A 14,164-nucleotide genomic window follows, 5' to 3' on the forward strand; every position below is an offset into this window, starting at 1 on the left:
ACAAATCGCAATGGGTTGAGTTTTGTGAGAAACAAGTGCAACTGTCTATAGTTGTATGAATACCCGGGCCGGGTGTATCAGCCCACAAGAATGATAAACCCATTATATATATTTATCCCTTTTATAAGAAACCCTAGTGTTGCCTCCCGTTGCCTGTTGTCTCCTGCTGCCGCGAACTTCGATTGTTTGTATTCTGTCACCGGCATCCACCATGGCTACCACTACTGCTCCTTCCCGTCAGCTTACTCAAAAGGAAGCTGACATCCAGATGATGTTGGCTGCCGATGTTCACCTCGGTACCAAGAACTGTAACTTCCAGATGGAGCGTTACATTTTTAAACGCCGCAATGATGGTAATATTCATATCCCAATGTGTTTTTTTTTATCATGTATGAAGGATATTTATAGCCTCTAATATTGTGCTTTTTTAGTTTATATAGTTTCAAGTATTTGAAATTACTTAGTTGATAATCGAGATCAGTAGGATCTGAGGTGCTTTACTTGTTTTTTGTTTCTCATTGTTTTGTTAATCCGTATTTTGTTTTGTTAATCCGTATTTTACAGAATGCAAATCGGATCTTTGATTGGATTTTTGTGTGTTGATATAGGTATTTATATCATAAATCTTGGAAAGACATGGGATAAACTTAACCTTGCTGCTAGGATCATTGTTGCCATTGAGAATTCTCAGGACATCATTGTTCAATCTGCAAGACCTTATGGACAAAGAGCTGTTCTCAAATTTGCTCAGTACACTGGAGCTCATGCTATTGCTGGAAGGCACACTCCTGGAACCTTCACCAATCAGCTACAAACTTCCTTCAGTGAACCTAGGTTGCTTATCCTCACCGATCCAAGAACAGATCACCAGGTTTCACCATTTACTTGATGTTCGAAAATTTATTTTTGCTACACTTGATTCTGTTGATAATACAATTTATTGTTATATGTTTGATTAATTTCCTAGATTATTATTTATTGGGCATTCCCCTTTACGAGTTTTTATGTTAGCTTTGCCTGCTTTCTCTTTTAATGATACAATCATTAGTTCCATTCATTTTGTCTTGTACTAGTAATTAATTGTGTTTGCTTGTGTGCAGCCAATCAAGGAAGCTGCTCTTGGAAATATTCCCACCATTGCTTTCTGTGACACCGATTCTCCAATGAATTATGTTGACATTGGAATTCCTGCTAACAACAAGGGAAAGCATAGCATTGGTTGTCTCTTTTGGCTTTTGGCTAGGATGGTGTTGCAGATGCGTGGTACTATTAGGCCTGGCCTCAAATGGGATGTTATGGTAAACTATTTCTTGTGTTTATAATTAATAGACTATGTATTCTTCCGTTTGTTTAGAACAAGTACATTGTCTTCGTCTTCAATATCTCGAGGTTGAATTGTGTTTATAATTAATAGACTATGTATAATTAATAAACTATCTACACATGGCTTCGTCTTCAATATCTCGAGGTTGAATTGGAAGTTTACAACAAGTACATTGTCTCAGGTTTTCTTTGATGCAGGTCGATCTATTCTTCTACAGAGAACCCGAAGAGGCCAAGCAGCCAGAGGAGGATGAAGTTGCTGCACCAGATTATGCCATTGCTGACTTCAATGTATCTGCTATTCCCTCTGATGGTCAGTGGCCCGCTGCAATCGATCAACCATGGAATGATGCTGTTCCACAACCTATTCCGGCAGTTCCTGCAGTCAACTGGGCAGCCCCAGAAGCTGGTACAAAATTATCTTCTGTTTTATACATCTTGAACCAAACAGTATATTCCGGTGAACCAACTTGTTTTTGGTACTACACTTTACCTTTGAAACAACTTGAACCAACTTGTTTGGTAATACCCTTTACCTTTGATTTGGGTTTTTCCTGATCTGCAAATGGTTTAGTGATTGATGGCATATGCATAAATGTTTAATATAGCTTTGTCTCCTTTAGAATTTAGATTTGGCAGGATAAAATAGATTCAGTATATGCTGGTGAATTTATGTCTTCATGTTTTGTTAATATAGAGTTTTCTACAGTTGCAGGAGACTGGGGTGAAGCTGTTCCACCACCACAACAAATTCCTACAGCTGGAATTGAATCTGTGCCAGCAACAGGATGGGAATAAGCTCATTTTGATGTTCCACCTGTCTAAGTTAATTTTTTATGGTTTCCTTCCCCCCGAAGCTAAGTAGTTTTTTGTTCCTAGTATGATATGAGATTCAGAAATACTGTTTTTGACTTTAGTAAAATTGTTCTTTTATTTTTGATGCAATTACAAGTCATGAATGTGTTTAATGGATTTTCCAGCATCTTGTTTTTGTTCTAATTTTTGCTGATATTCTATTTATAAAACCTATGACTTTGAATACACCTACAGTCTCACACTCAGTTATACTTGTTTGCATTCCAGAATAACTTTTATCTTCGATGGTACATGACTCTTGTGCTCTGATTTTTTTGGCAAGGAATATGCTTTGTTTCCATTAGACAATCTTTAAGCTGCATCATACTCGTAATATACCTTTTATGTGTTGCAAAGATGGGTTTGTGAGTTGGTTTCTCTGAGTTCGGAGACTATGATGGAATTCCTGATTATAAGATATCTCTGAGTACCTGAATTTGGAGACGATAATGGAATTCCTGATTCTAAGGTTTCTGAGTTTAAGGGTGATAAGGTACCAGCTCAATAGTTATTTGTTGAAAACAGCTACCATTTTTTTCTTTCTTTTAGAAGGCTGATATTTTTGTTTCTTGTTACATGTTTTAATGGATGATAATTGATATGATATCCAATAAGAAACAGATAAATTGAATAGTTTCTGTTGGAAGGTAACGAGTCAAGTATGATTATAGAATTAAAGGGCATTCATTGACTTGGGCAAATTGTGCAGCTCATATGGGACCCTTTTTGAGCTAGATAGTATGATAACTTCCAACTTTTAAACGTGTTATTATATTCTAAACTTCATTCTTAATAGTTGAATAATATAATATATTAATATGTAGCATGTCATTTATTTTGAAAAAGGCCTTAAAATATTGTATAGCATTAGATGAGGGATAAATGTGGCCTAAACATGTTTTCAGATGTCAAAAACTGTTGTATCCAATGAGCAGGAACATAATCCACTTTTATCACTTGTTATAAATTGAGAATTCTTATGTGTTAACCATTTTTTCTCTTTATTTGACATGTATGATTGATTTGACACTCTCATCTTCAACTTTGCTGCTTTGTAACACAGTTTTAATTACTTTTTCTTAATCAAATATTAGCTCTTTGATTAATACTCTCGCCCTTCAGATTAATCCCAAGTTCTATGAGAGCTTTCTAAATTGATGAATAATGAACAATAATAATTCTGCAAAATGCACATGTATTAATTATAGTGGCTACCTCCGCTTGGTCCCATTTGCTTTTATTAAGTTATATTCGGAAATTTTGTCCATCAATTACATAAAACATACAATGTAAACTGTAAAATCACGAGAATATAAAGACATTGTTAATCAATTCCGAGTAAAAATTCAGGTAACAAATATACTAGACTATAAAGTCATTGTTAACCATTGAAAAAAATTAGAAGAAAATGATTTGTTTATGAAAGACTATAAAACTTTTGAAAAACAAAAATAACTCTAATTCTTCTTCATAGCTATTTCAAAACCCTGACCAAAGAATCTGCTTATATAACTTTTAATGTTCGAAACAATTAACATAATACAATCAATGGTATTGAAATGAAACGTAAACGTTCAAACGGTTACATAATTAAAACAATTAAATTCATTTCTTTATAAAAGCAATCATTTGATGTGGTTTCAAACCAATATATTTGTTTTTTTAAATAAATAAATCTATATTATCTTATTTAATTTAAAATCATATCTAAAATTCTTTTGAAATAAACAAATTATTAATTATTAACTAGCTGCATGGAGCAAATAAGGGGCAGGTAGGCACAAAAGTGGGAGAAACGTGAAAGAAATCGAAATTTGCCTCTCCTTGTTAATCATAACTTGGATAAGCAAATAGCCACAACTCTTAAACCTATGTGCTTCTTTGATCCGTTCAAGTTCTTATGTTTAGGTGTAGAGTCATCAACTTGGAGGTTAGAAAATCTATTCGTGCCAACGTTGACATGCAGTATTGCTAACTAGCATCTTAACTCAATATGCTCATATCCTTTATTCTTTTTATTTTATTACAAATTTCAATAACATAAAATAAGTCTCTTGATATCTTGTAATAATAACTCAATCGATAATTGTAAAGTGTACTTTGTTAATGGCTATTATATATTTCCAACTAAATCATGTAGCCATTAAATATCCCACTTCCCTAGTAGGCGTCAGAAATATATTCAGTTGATTTGCTGTGCTCATTAACATCACTAAGTATAGTATGTTTAATCCCAGTTTCCTTTAATCAATATTTGAGTTATATTGTAATTTTTCTCTGATTATTTTTGGTATACCAACTCTAGCTTTGTTTTAAAGTTCACGTCACGTGCTCAAGTTTTATTTGAGAATTTAGTTATTGGGGATGGTGCGTGAGGGGCTATTACAATGTATAAGTTTGTGAATAACAGATTCTGCATGCGAAAGAATAAAATGGAATTGTATAATACTATTGAGAAGAATGTGTATAAACATCGAATAAAATTGATTACATGTTTCCCACAAGACCAGCCAATGCTGCAAAACTAAGTTGATATTTCCCTTTAATATTTCATGGGAATGGATATATGGCACCTCCAAGATAAAATAAGAGAAATTACAAAAAAAAAAAAAAATGTAAAAAAAGGGTGAAAATCAGACTCTAATGCACATATGCTGGCCAATCATACAAACCTTCGCTGCCGATTTATGTATCGATGGACATCAGCTTCTCGATTTAATCAAATCCAAATTCTTGTTGCGGAAGGCCAGCAATCTTGTATAAACACAAGGCAGTAAATTCTCAGATACACTAATTCACATCTCAGTTTGTTCGGAATGTGTAGAGGTCTGTACACCAATCACTTTGGTGTCATGCCTTCTCTTATTTCTACCGCGTCTGGATCGGGGTGTTTTAGTCTTTGTAGTGTACTTGTTCGGTTGCTCTTCTGTGCCAGCGAAAACTTTTTCATTAGATGGGAGTTCAGGCGGAGAATCTGGCCAGGGTGTGTGTTTTGATGGGACCGTGATGTCCAATGGAGGGTCAATTATCCATCTGCATTAAATAGCATCATATAGTCAGGGATATGGACAGGACCCAAAAATCAAATATGCTAATAAATACTAGGCTAAGTTTTGAGTGTACATAAATCCATGTAATATTTGGACGACCCGTCAAAAATTACAAGTGCAAAAACCTGACTGATAAGAAGAACCTAGAAATAAACTCCATCTCACAGAAAATAGGGAAGATAATATAGGAATAACACTTATTTGACAGAGGGTTTTAGTTTCCGAGGGAAAAAGCAAATTTCAGAAGCCGGGAAATATGCAATCAGCAAAAGCTGACTTGATAAATAAAAAGAAGCCTGGGAAAACATTAACTTTGAAATTTACCACCAAATTCAATCTAACAAATCCTATTTTCCTGCAGTTGGGTGCTACTGGAGTCCGTAGCACCCACTCAATCATTATATCCAAATATATCAATTAACCCAAAGTACAAATAGAGATTATAACTTCCTAGTACTCCAACCTCTTTGTGATCATTTTGGTTCTTCTAGTTCAAAGAGATACAGGTGGCTTGGAAAAAATGTTGTTGAATTGGGGTCGATAGCTGAATGGCATGGAAGTTTTTTGGCGGTGCCATAGGCTACAATGGCGTGTTGATATGGCTGATGTGTGGAAAGTCTGCTATCTACACCGCAACATAGTCCAGAGATTTAAATCGTGCATCATAGTTTCAACACTTTCATGCAATAACCCCCTAAGGACTGCAGAAAATTATGCAGTTACTAATTACCATGCATTAGACAATCACCCTGTAGGCCTGTACAGGGAAGTCATAAAGGGGAAGGGGAGCAGTATGATGTCTATAACAATTCTACCCCAATATGGTAGCAGTTTGCATTTTTAGCAATGTTCTTGTAACCATCTTAGTTGGTGCTTTAGTGGAACTACATAAGCTGGAATACAATAATCATCCTAGAAGATCACATGATGCCCTATATTTGTGCATGCAGCTATTCCTATTAGGATAATCATTAATATAGATTCACACTAACCACAAAAATCTTAATCGTCCAGTGTTCTTCCATTTGCACATACCCAACACAAATAAATCTCAGAAATATTCAAATTTGTCAAACAATCCAAATTTTAGGCAGAAGTTTGAGGTTTTGAGGTTTTGGGTGGGTTGGTGCGGGGAGGTTTGCAGAATTTATTTTACAACCGAGACATATAAGTAAGACATCAATCCGCATATGAAAATTAGGGGCATAATTGAAATGTTTAAAATCTAGAGGAGGGGACTCACCCTGCAGGGAATTTGCTGTCTGTGCGAGCTTCAACCCGCAACCACCAAAGCAAAACATGGCGTCCACAATTCCCAAGTGGTTCTACCACAGTGGTACTCTTGAGCAAAGACAGTGGACTCTCTATATCCTCACCATCCCCATCCAATGCATCAAGATCCTTAATCCACTCTGGCTTATCATCAACATCCTTCCAAACCAACCGGGAATTCAACACAAACCCAGACCATTCAAGCTTTCTCGGTAAGACAGGTGCCCGATCATCAATGTAAACTGCACTCCTTCCAGTATATCGTAATGAATTGAAGGTGTGCCACCCAACCAACTTATCAGTGCCATTACAAGCAGGACCTTGCACAGGCATTGTCGTGGCATCCTCGTCTCCCTCTCTTTGAGCCAACGACGAAAATTCAGCTGCATCAACTGAATGAAGAAGTATTCCAACCGAAACAGCACCAATCCATTTCACACTCTGAATTTCATCAAACAGCTCCATATTATGCATATTACTATCATCAGCAAACATCACAACTCCATCGAGCTTCTCTTTTCTCACAATTCTGTTCCATCACAAGGAAAAATCAGCAAAAGGTTTCATGTAAGGATGATAGACATCAAAGAAATAAAAAAAAGAGGGAAAAGCAAATTGCTAAAACTCTTCTCTTTTGAAAAACATAAATGTCACTGCATTTTGTGATTACGTCCTAGGCACGATTTCAGATTCCCTACGATCAGGGGATCCCATATTCATGCAGTCGGGATATTGGTGGCCGTTCAATTAAGATCCGATAGTCCAGAAAATGCAAATTTTTATTGTATAATTCAAAATATCAAGCTTGAAAACAGATCATTCAATTTTGACCGCAACTAAGCCACATCAGCTATATTTAACCGTGATTCTCCATAATATAATGGATCAAGACACGACAGTTACAGCACTAACTAGTGGGAACAATAGCACTCCACTCATCCTATGAAAGATACTGAATAAACATTCTACTAACCATAATAAATAAGATCACAAGAGCAAAGTAAATGAAAGCATGAATTAAAAGAAGCAAAATTTAACCTCAAAGCATGAAGACGCATCAAAGACTCAACTTTATGCCTAGCCTCCCAAGAATTCGGCATTTGCTTATGAAACCCAACGTGAATAGTTCTAAGTCCAGACTTCGCTATAAGAGAAGCAGTCTCATTGGTAACTCCACCAGCCTCCACCACGATCCAAATCAGATCGTACGGCACCAACATCAGCGAGTGCATCACACCGCTCAAATGAAGCGTCTGAAAAGTTCGCACATAAGTTGGCGTAACCGCAATAACCGTTCTAGGGTTCTTAACACCAAACAACGCTCTCTGTTCCTTTTGAACTCTTTCAATTATCCCGTGCGCTTTCATCACTTCAACAGGATCCGGATGCGGCCACGGCCGAATTCGGATCCCGTGCCGTCCGACTACTACTCTACTACCAACGATTGTGGTTTTGTTAACGGGATTCGGTTGAACTTCGACGGGAATGGTGATTGCGGCGTTGGAACTAAACGGAACAGTGTAGATATTAGTTGATGAAGTTGAGAACAGGAAGAAAAAAACAAGGCGTGAAAATCGAAAGCCGAGAACGAGACTGATTAAGCAGCAGACACCGTGGAAAATTAGCCAGAAAATTGTCGCCGGTGACTTAACGGCGCCGTCTCCGGACGAATCTAACGGCGTTGATCCTCTGAAACTGTTTGTTCGACGGTTAATGTAACTCTGCTGTAAAGCTGAGAGCTTCATTTTTTTTTCACACAACTTTTTTTTTTGTGTGTAAGGTTTTGTGAGTATAATAATAACTATTATTATTTTATATTTTATTATATGAATGTTTGAGTTGCGTTGAGGGTGGTATTTGAATTGCGTTATGTAGCAACAACGTTGTGAAGGGAAAGGGAATGAAGAAGCAACAAAGACAGAGATGGTGGTTGGCTTTTAGTTTGGTAGTGTTGTAATTTAATCAGCTAACATTTCTTCGAGTTTAAGGGATAAATAAATTAAACAATTTTGTTATTTTAATTAATTCTAATTCTAATAATAATTTGACTATTGACTGTGTATTATTTGAAATTTGAAAATAAAAAATAAAGAAATAGAAAGAGATTATATGTAAATTGATTAAGCTCTTTAGTCTTTATATTTATATTTACCAGACTAGAGCTATGACCAAGCGTGGAAAGGAGAAAAAAATTGATAATTCTACTAAGGGTATATGTGTAAATTTTGATTCAATTTGCTTCTATCGTGGAGTTGCTTTTCTGTTTTTCAGATTAAAGCAATACAACAAAATGCATAAGGCAAATGAATGGTTGAATTTTCTTTTTGTAAAAAAATATAATAATTTACTCGTAACAACATAGAGATAGAGAATCGAATTAGTTGTTTTTTTCCGTTTTCTAATACAAACCGAGCATTATAACTTTTTGTTTTGTCTTCTCTTTTTCCCGTTTTGTTTTGTTGCTGTAATTTGTATGCCACGCCATAGTTGTACTTCATTCGTATACTTTTTACTTAATTCCACGTTTATGGAAATTCCCCTTCTTTTCTTCATTTTCCCAATTCACGATATTAATGTTAAATTGTAATGTTTTTCTAAAATTAGGAGAGGTAATGTAATGCAAATTCAAAGGAGGGAAACAGTAAGTGTCAAAATCTTGTAAAGATATACTAGCGGTTAAATACCTAAACTGAATCAATTATGTCGTGTCTATATCTGTTTTCCATTTTTGTACCTATATTGTTTGGCACGAAAACCTAATACAAATTATTTGATTAATACATTTACTCTTTTAAGACAATTTACCTAAAAATAATAGAATCTGATTTCGATGTATTTTTTTTAATTAAAAATATTATTTTAATTTTAAATATTTTAATATCATAAAAACTACATTCTAAAAAAAAGATCATTCAAAAAAGAATTTTATAAAAAAAATTCAAAATAACTTTTCATTTTATTTATTTTTGAAACTTTATTATAAAAAAATTATAGTAAATGATGATATATTTAAAATGATATTTTAAGATAAATTATTTAAATCAATTTTTTATATAAAAATTTAATTTTTTTAAATAAAATATTACAAAAATCATAAAAAAAAAACTTACACGAACATATCTAATATGGGACACTAGTATTTGACTTTGTTCAAAATTCTTTCGATACAGTATTTAGTAAGAATAAATTTGTTTAATAATTTCTTTTTTTACTTCTATTAAATAATATCTTAGAAAATATGAAATTAACCAATTCAATAATTGATTTTTTTCAAGTACAATGATTAATAAATTAATCAATATTATAACTAGTATGTTGACTTGTGTCATGCATGGAATATGTATTGACTATCGATTTATTTTTATTGAATTACACCAACAACAAAAACTCGTGTCCTTGACGTGTATTTAGTATTTTATAAGTATCTTTTAAATTTTAAATTAAAAAAGTTTCATTTTAATTATACAAATATTTATTTCGCACTTTTTATATTTATCAATGATAAATATTTGTCTTATTATTTTTTAATGTTTATCAGTTTTAAATATTTGTCTCGTATTTTTTTATGTATCGATAAAAAATATTTGTCCTATAATTATATATATATATATATACTATTTACAAATATTTGTTTTGTATTTTTTATTTATCATTTATAAGTATTTATCTCGTATTTTTTAATATTTATCAATGATAGATATTTATACCGTATTTTTTATGTATCATATATAAATATTTATCCCATAATTTTTTATATTTATTATTAATAAATAGTTGTCACATGTTTTTTTTAATGAAATAGTAAGTTCTCGATTCCTAATTTTTTTAAAAACTTTCTTTTTTTCTGTTTTTAACTTTTAAAATCTTTTCTTTTAAAAAAAAGACCACTCCTTTTTTTTGTCAAAAGAAATCTTTTAAAATATTGGTTTTTTGGTAGTTATATCTTTTTATAAGGTAGATATATTTTTCTTATATTATAGGGTAGGTATTTCTTGTTTTGGTAGTTATGACTGTTTTTTCGTTCTTATATTGATGGTTTTATTGACATCTATATCCCTTAAATTTTCACAATGGTTAAAAAATAAAGAGAGTAGTATTAGTTTTTCTATAGTTATTTCTTCTCTTGTATTGACAGCTGATCTAAAAAATATATGCATTAACAGTATTACTGTGCATGGAATACGCATTGATTTAATCAAATCTCACTATTTACTTACTTTATTAAATATTTTAAAAAATATGCGTTAATAAGATTATTGTCTTTTACTCATTCATTTAATCAAATATCACTATTTATTTATTTTATTTCATCGATCTCTAGTAGAAATGATAAAAATTACTTAAACCTCACATATACACAACTATTATTTAAATAAATTATATATCAAATCTTAAACTCGCATACAAATCTTATTATTTAAATAATTCATAAAATAAATTATTTTGTAAAGTACTTACTCAAATATCTAGATGCTAATGTTTAATTAAAAGTTAATATTTAACTTATATACAATGTAAATATAAATAGTTTTTACATTAATCAAATTTATTAGATCGTTAAAAATATTTATTCTTACTATAACTACCTAAAAAATCAATTCCATGAATAATTGTGATGAAGTGACAATATAAAAAATAACAGTTAAACTCTTAAAAATCATGTGTAAGATTATTTTAAAGTGTTCGGTTTGAAAAATTATTTTGTTAAAAAAGAATTATTTTTTTTGACTAAAAACGAATCAATAAAAATAGTAGCTTCTCACTTTCGCTAATTGTGAGAGATGAGAGAGAAAGATATCACAAATTTAAATATATGGAATTTAACTCACTAATGAGAAAAAATTATGTAATTACTCTTAGCCTTTTTGCAAAATTCAAAATTGTTATCCATCAATTTTTAATAGGGTTTTCTCTATGGTTTCACACACATTGTGACCCTTTTTCTCCTTATAGGAGATTTTGATATAGATTTTCATCAAGTAAGTTTTATTCTCCTTTCTAATTTCTCCACATTGTATTTTTGCCGTTTCCATATCTTTTATTTGAATAATTTTATTTTTACATTCTTCATTTGTTGATACAATTTTTTCTTCTTCTTCTTATGTATGTTTATTTATTACTTTTTGATGTGTACATAAAGTATTTGAATCAATTTTAAAATGTGTATAAGAAATGATAATTAGAAAAGTTATACACTTTATGTATAGTAATTTTGTAGTTTTAAAAAGTCACTTTTATATAATTGTATGCAAACATATTAAAAATCATTTTAATAATAGTAAACAAACGGAAATCAAAAACATCTTTAAATAAATATCTACAAAATAATCTCTAAATTTTTTAAATTACAAATATTTTTGTTTAAGATCAAATAAACGCACCCAATTATGATATCAATATCTATTTTTTTGCTACAACAATTAGTGTGAAATGTAAATTCTTAATGAGAGTGACATTAGTATTAGTATATATCTATTCGTCTTGATGGCAGGTTTTACTCATGCGTCACCAGCAACAAGTTTTGGTGCTATATGGAATCATATTGCTACAAATAACGAGATATTTTCTCTTTGCTGAATTTGCGAAAATAATAAAACACAGACCAACAAGAGTTTTCACGACATTGTGACACCAACCGTATGATATTAGGTAGCAACAGCGAAATGCGTTGGTGGGTTGCTTCGGTTACAATTAATCTTAATTACTTAAAATGATCATAGAGTTCCTTTAAAATGTGGCTAACTAATTTTTTTAAATAATATAGACTATTCATTATAAATTCTTCCAAATTATCATCACCAAACGTTTTGGATTTTGATATTTTACATTGTAGAGACAATTAAATCTAAATAAATAATGTTTACTCTATTTAGATATTAATTACGATCTCCACAATTATTATATCTTATTACGGCTGTAATTTTTCAATAAATATAAAGTTTACCATTAAAATATATAGTAGTACTATTTTTTAGTAATTATAAAAGCATGCAAGGATGTTCGTTCATTCGAAATTTGAAGACTAAATAACAAATTAAACTGTTGTTTGAGTAGTGATAATCTATTAATATCATAGCTCATACTTAAAAATAAATAAAAAATATTGGTGAACATCAATCCATTCAATACATACTTAGAGAGATAAAAAATAAAAAAATACATTAAATAATGTGATATATATGATATATTGTTGATGTGATAAGAATACAAAAATAAAAATCAATTAAAATATTAAAGCGCGTTGGTGATATAATATATTGATCTATCTTCCCATATTACTTTATAGAAATCTTTCCATTTGTTTATATGGTAGTTTTTTTATTTATTTGGATTGTATTGTGTTTTAAATGTGTTGCTAAATATTTTTTTTTTTAATAATGATTTGAACCATACAGATGTAAATCTTTATTGTCTTTCCATTTAGAGATTATTATGGATTACATTATAGATATATAGTAGGTAGATTGTGTAGATTAATTGCAAGTTAATTAAGGTTTGCTAACTCATTTAACATCTTTACAAAAAACGTATTATACACTCATTGTAATTAATCAACCTTTATCATTCTTCCTATTCCAAATTAATTATTTTTCTCTTTGTTCAATATATCAAGCTTCTCAAAAAAAGTTGTGTTTATGATTTTTGAAGTTCCTCATTTGAGTGATTGGACTTTCTCCGTGGTACCTATTTATTGCAAGGGAAACAAATGTGTTAACTTGTTAGTTAATTATGTGAGAAATAATGGAGATTTCTCTTGTGCCCTTCTTCATGAAATTGGTCCGTCGTTAGGCCTTTATTGTTTCCTTTTGGTCCATTAGCTACTATATTATTTGAATCACAAAATATCAACTCTCTCCTTTGCGGACCCAACAACACCATTTCTTTTTATTAAAATCGCAACAACACCACTGTAAACCCTACATTTCGCCCACAAATGTTTACTCCCAATTCAAACTTCAACCATCCACACCCCACATAACATCCCCATCACACAAAACCACATTTTCATCTTAAACTTATCATAAAATCAAATTCTCCTCGCTTCTACTTCATTGTAAATGTAACATAAATTATCTCAAGTTTTTGTTTTTTTTTTCTGTGTCTTTCAACAATAAGCCACTATGTTAACTAGACAAAACTCAAATTAACCACTTTAAATGTGACATAAATTATCTCATCTTAAATTAACATCGCCAATTCCAAAAGAAAATATTGAAAAAAAAATAAAATTAACTAAACAAAACTCAAATTATTCTTTTTCAAACTCATAATATACTCGAATATGAGAAATAAATCCAAAACAAAGAAGAAAGTAAGAAGATATAGAATAATAACTGAAATCCACCTTTCTTTATTTTGATTTTTGGGTTTCTTTGTACATCAAAAATTAAGAAAAACAAAAAAATATCATTCAATAAATCATAATCAAACATATAATTTTTTTCAATATATATTTTATTTTTTTGTGAATTATTCTCTATTTTTATAGTCTCTTCACTTTTAATATAGAGTTTGAATATTTTAAAATTTTGTTATAAGATTCATTTTCCCTAATATTGATATTGAATCTGTTTTTTTTTTATATTTTTTTTTTTATTTTAGAAAGTGATAGTAACTTTATGGAATTGGTAAATAAAATAAAAAAAGTTGAAAAATGATAGTTA

At 31.0% G+C, this 14,164-nt stretch overlaps 2 protein-coding genes and 1 long non-coding RNA gene across 3 annotated transcripts; 2 read left to right on the forward strand and 1 right to left on the reverse strand.

Annotated features, from left to right (window-relative positions):
- The first annotated feature begins 146 nt into the window (after nucleotides 1-146).
- Nucleotides 147-2,305, forward strand: LOC101509570 (40S ribosomal protein SA-like). Its single transcript, NM_001279168.1, is given in 5 exon segments — nucleotides 147-353; nucleotides 609-871; nucleotides 1,101-1,298; nucleotides 1,522-1,732; nucleotides 2,033-2,305. Coding segments are annotated over 5 exon segments (903 nt in total). The 5' UTR covers nucleotides 147-211; the 3' UTR covers nucleotides 2,122-2,305.
- Nucleotides 2,306-2,533: 228 nt separating this feature from the next.
- Nucleotides 2,534-2,995, forward strand: LOC140919033 (uncharacterized). The gene is made up of 2 exons (XR_012161616.1): nucleotides 2,534-2,671; nucleotides 2,800-2,995. It is a non-coding gene; the product is annotated as an uncharacterized lncRNA (long non-coding RNA).
- A 1,611-nt stretch (nucleotides 2,996-4,606) lies between these two features.
- LOC101509892 (probable beta-1,4-xylosyltransferase IRX14H) lies at nucleotides 4,607-8,422 on the reverse strand. The gene is made up of 3 exons (XM_004511836.4): nucleotides 7,539-8,422; nucleotides 6,472-7,029; nucleotides 4,607-5,211 (listed from the first exon to the last, which is right to left on the reverse strand). Exons 1-3 carry the CDS (start codon nucleotides 8,243-8,245, stop codon nucleotides 4,974-4,976), a joined length of 1,503 nt encoding a protein of 500 aa, XP_004511893.1. The 5' UTR covers nucleotides 8,246-8,422; the 3' UTR covers nucleotides 4,607-4,973.
- Nucleotides 8,423-14,164: the final 5,742 nt, after the last annotated feature.

The sequence above is a fragment of the Cicer arietinum genome, chromosome 8, assembly GCF_000331145.2.
Source record: "Cicer arietinum cultivar CDC Frontier isolate Library 1 chromosome 8, Cicar.CDCFrontier_v2.0, whole genome shotgun sequence".
Taxonomy (NCBI): Eukaryota; Viridiplantae; Streptophyta; class Magnoliopsida; order Fabales; family Fabaceae; genus Cicer; species Cicer arietinum.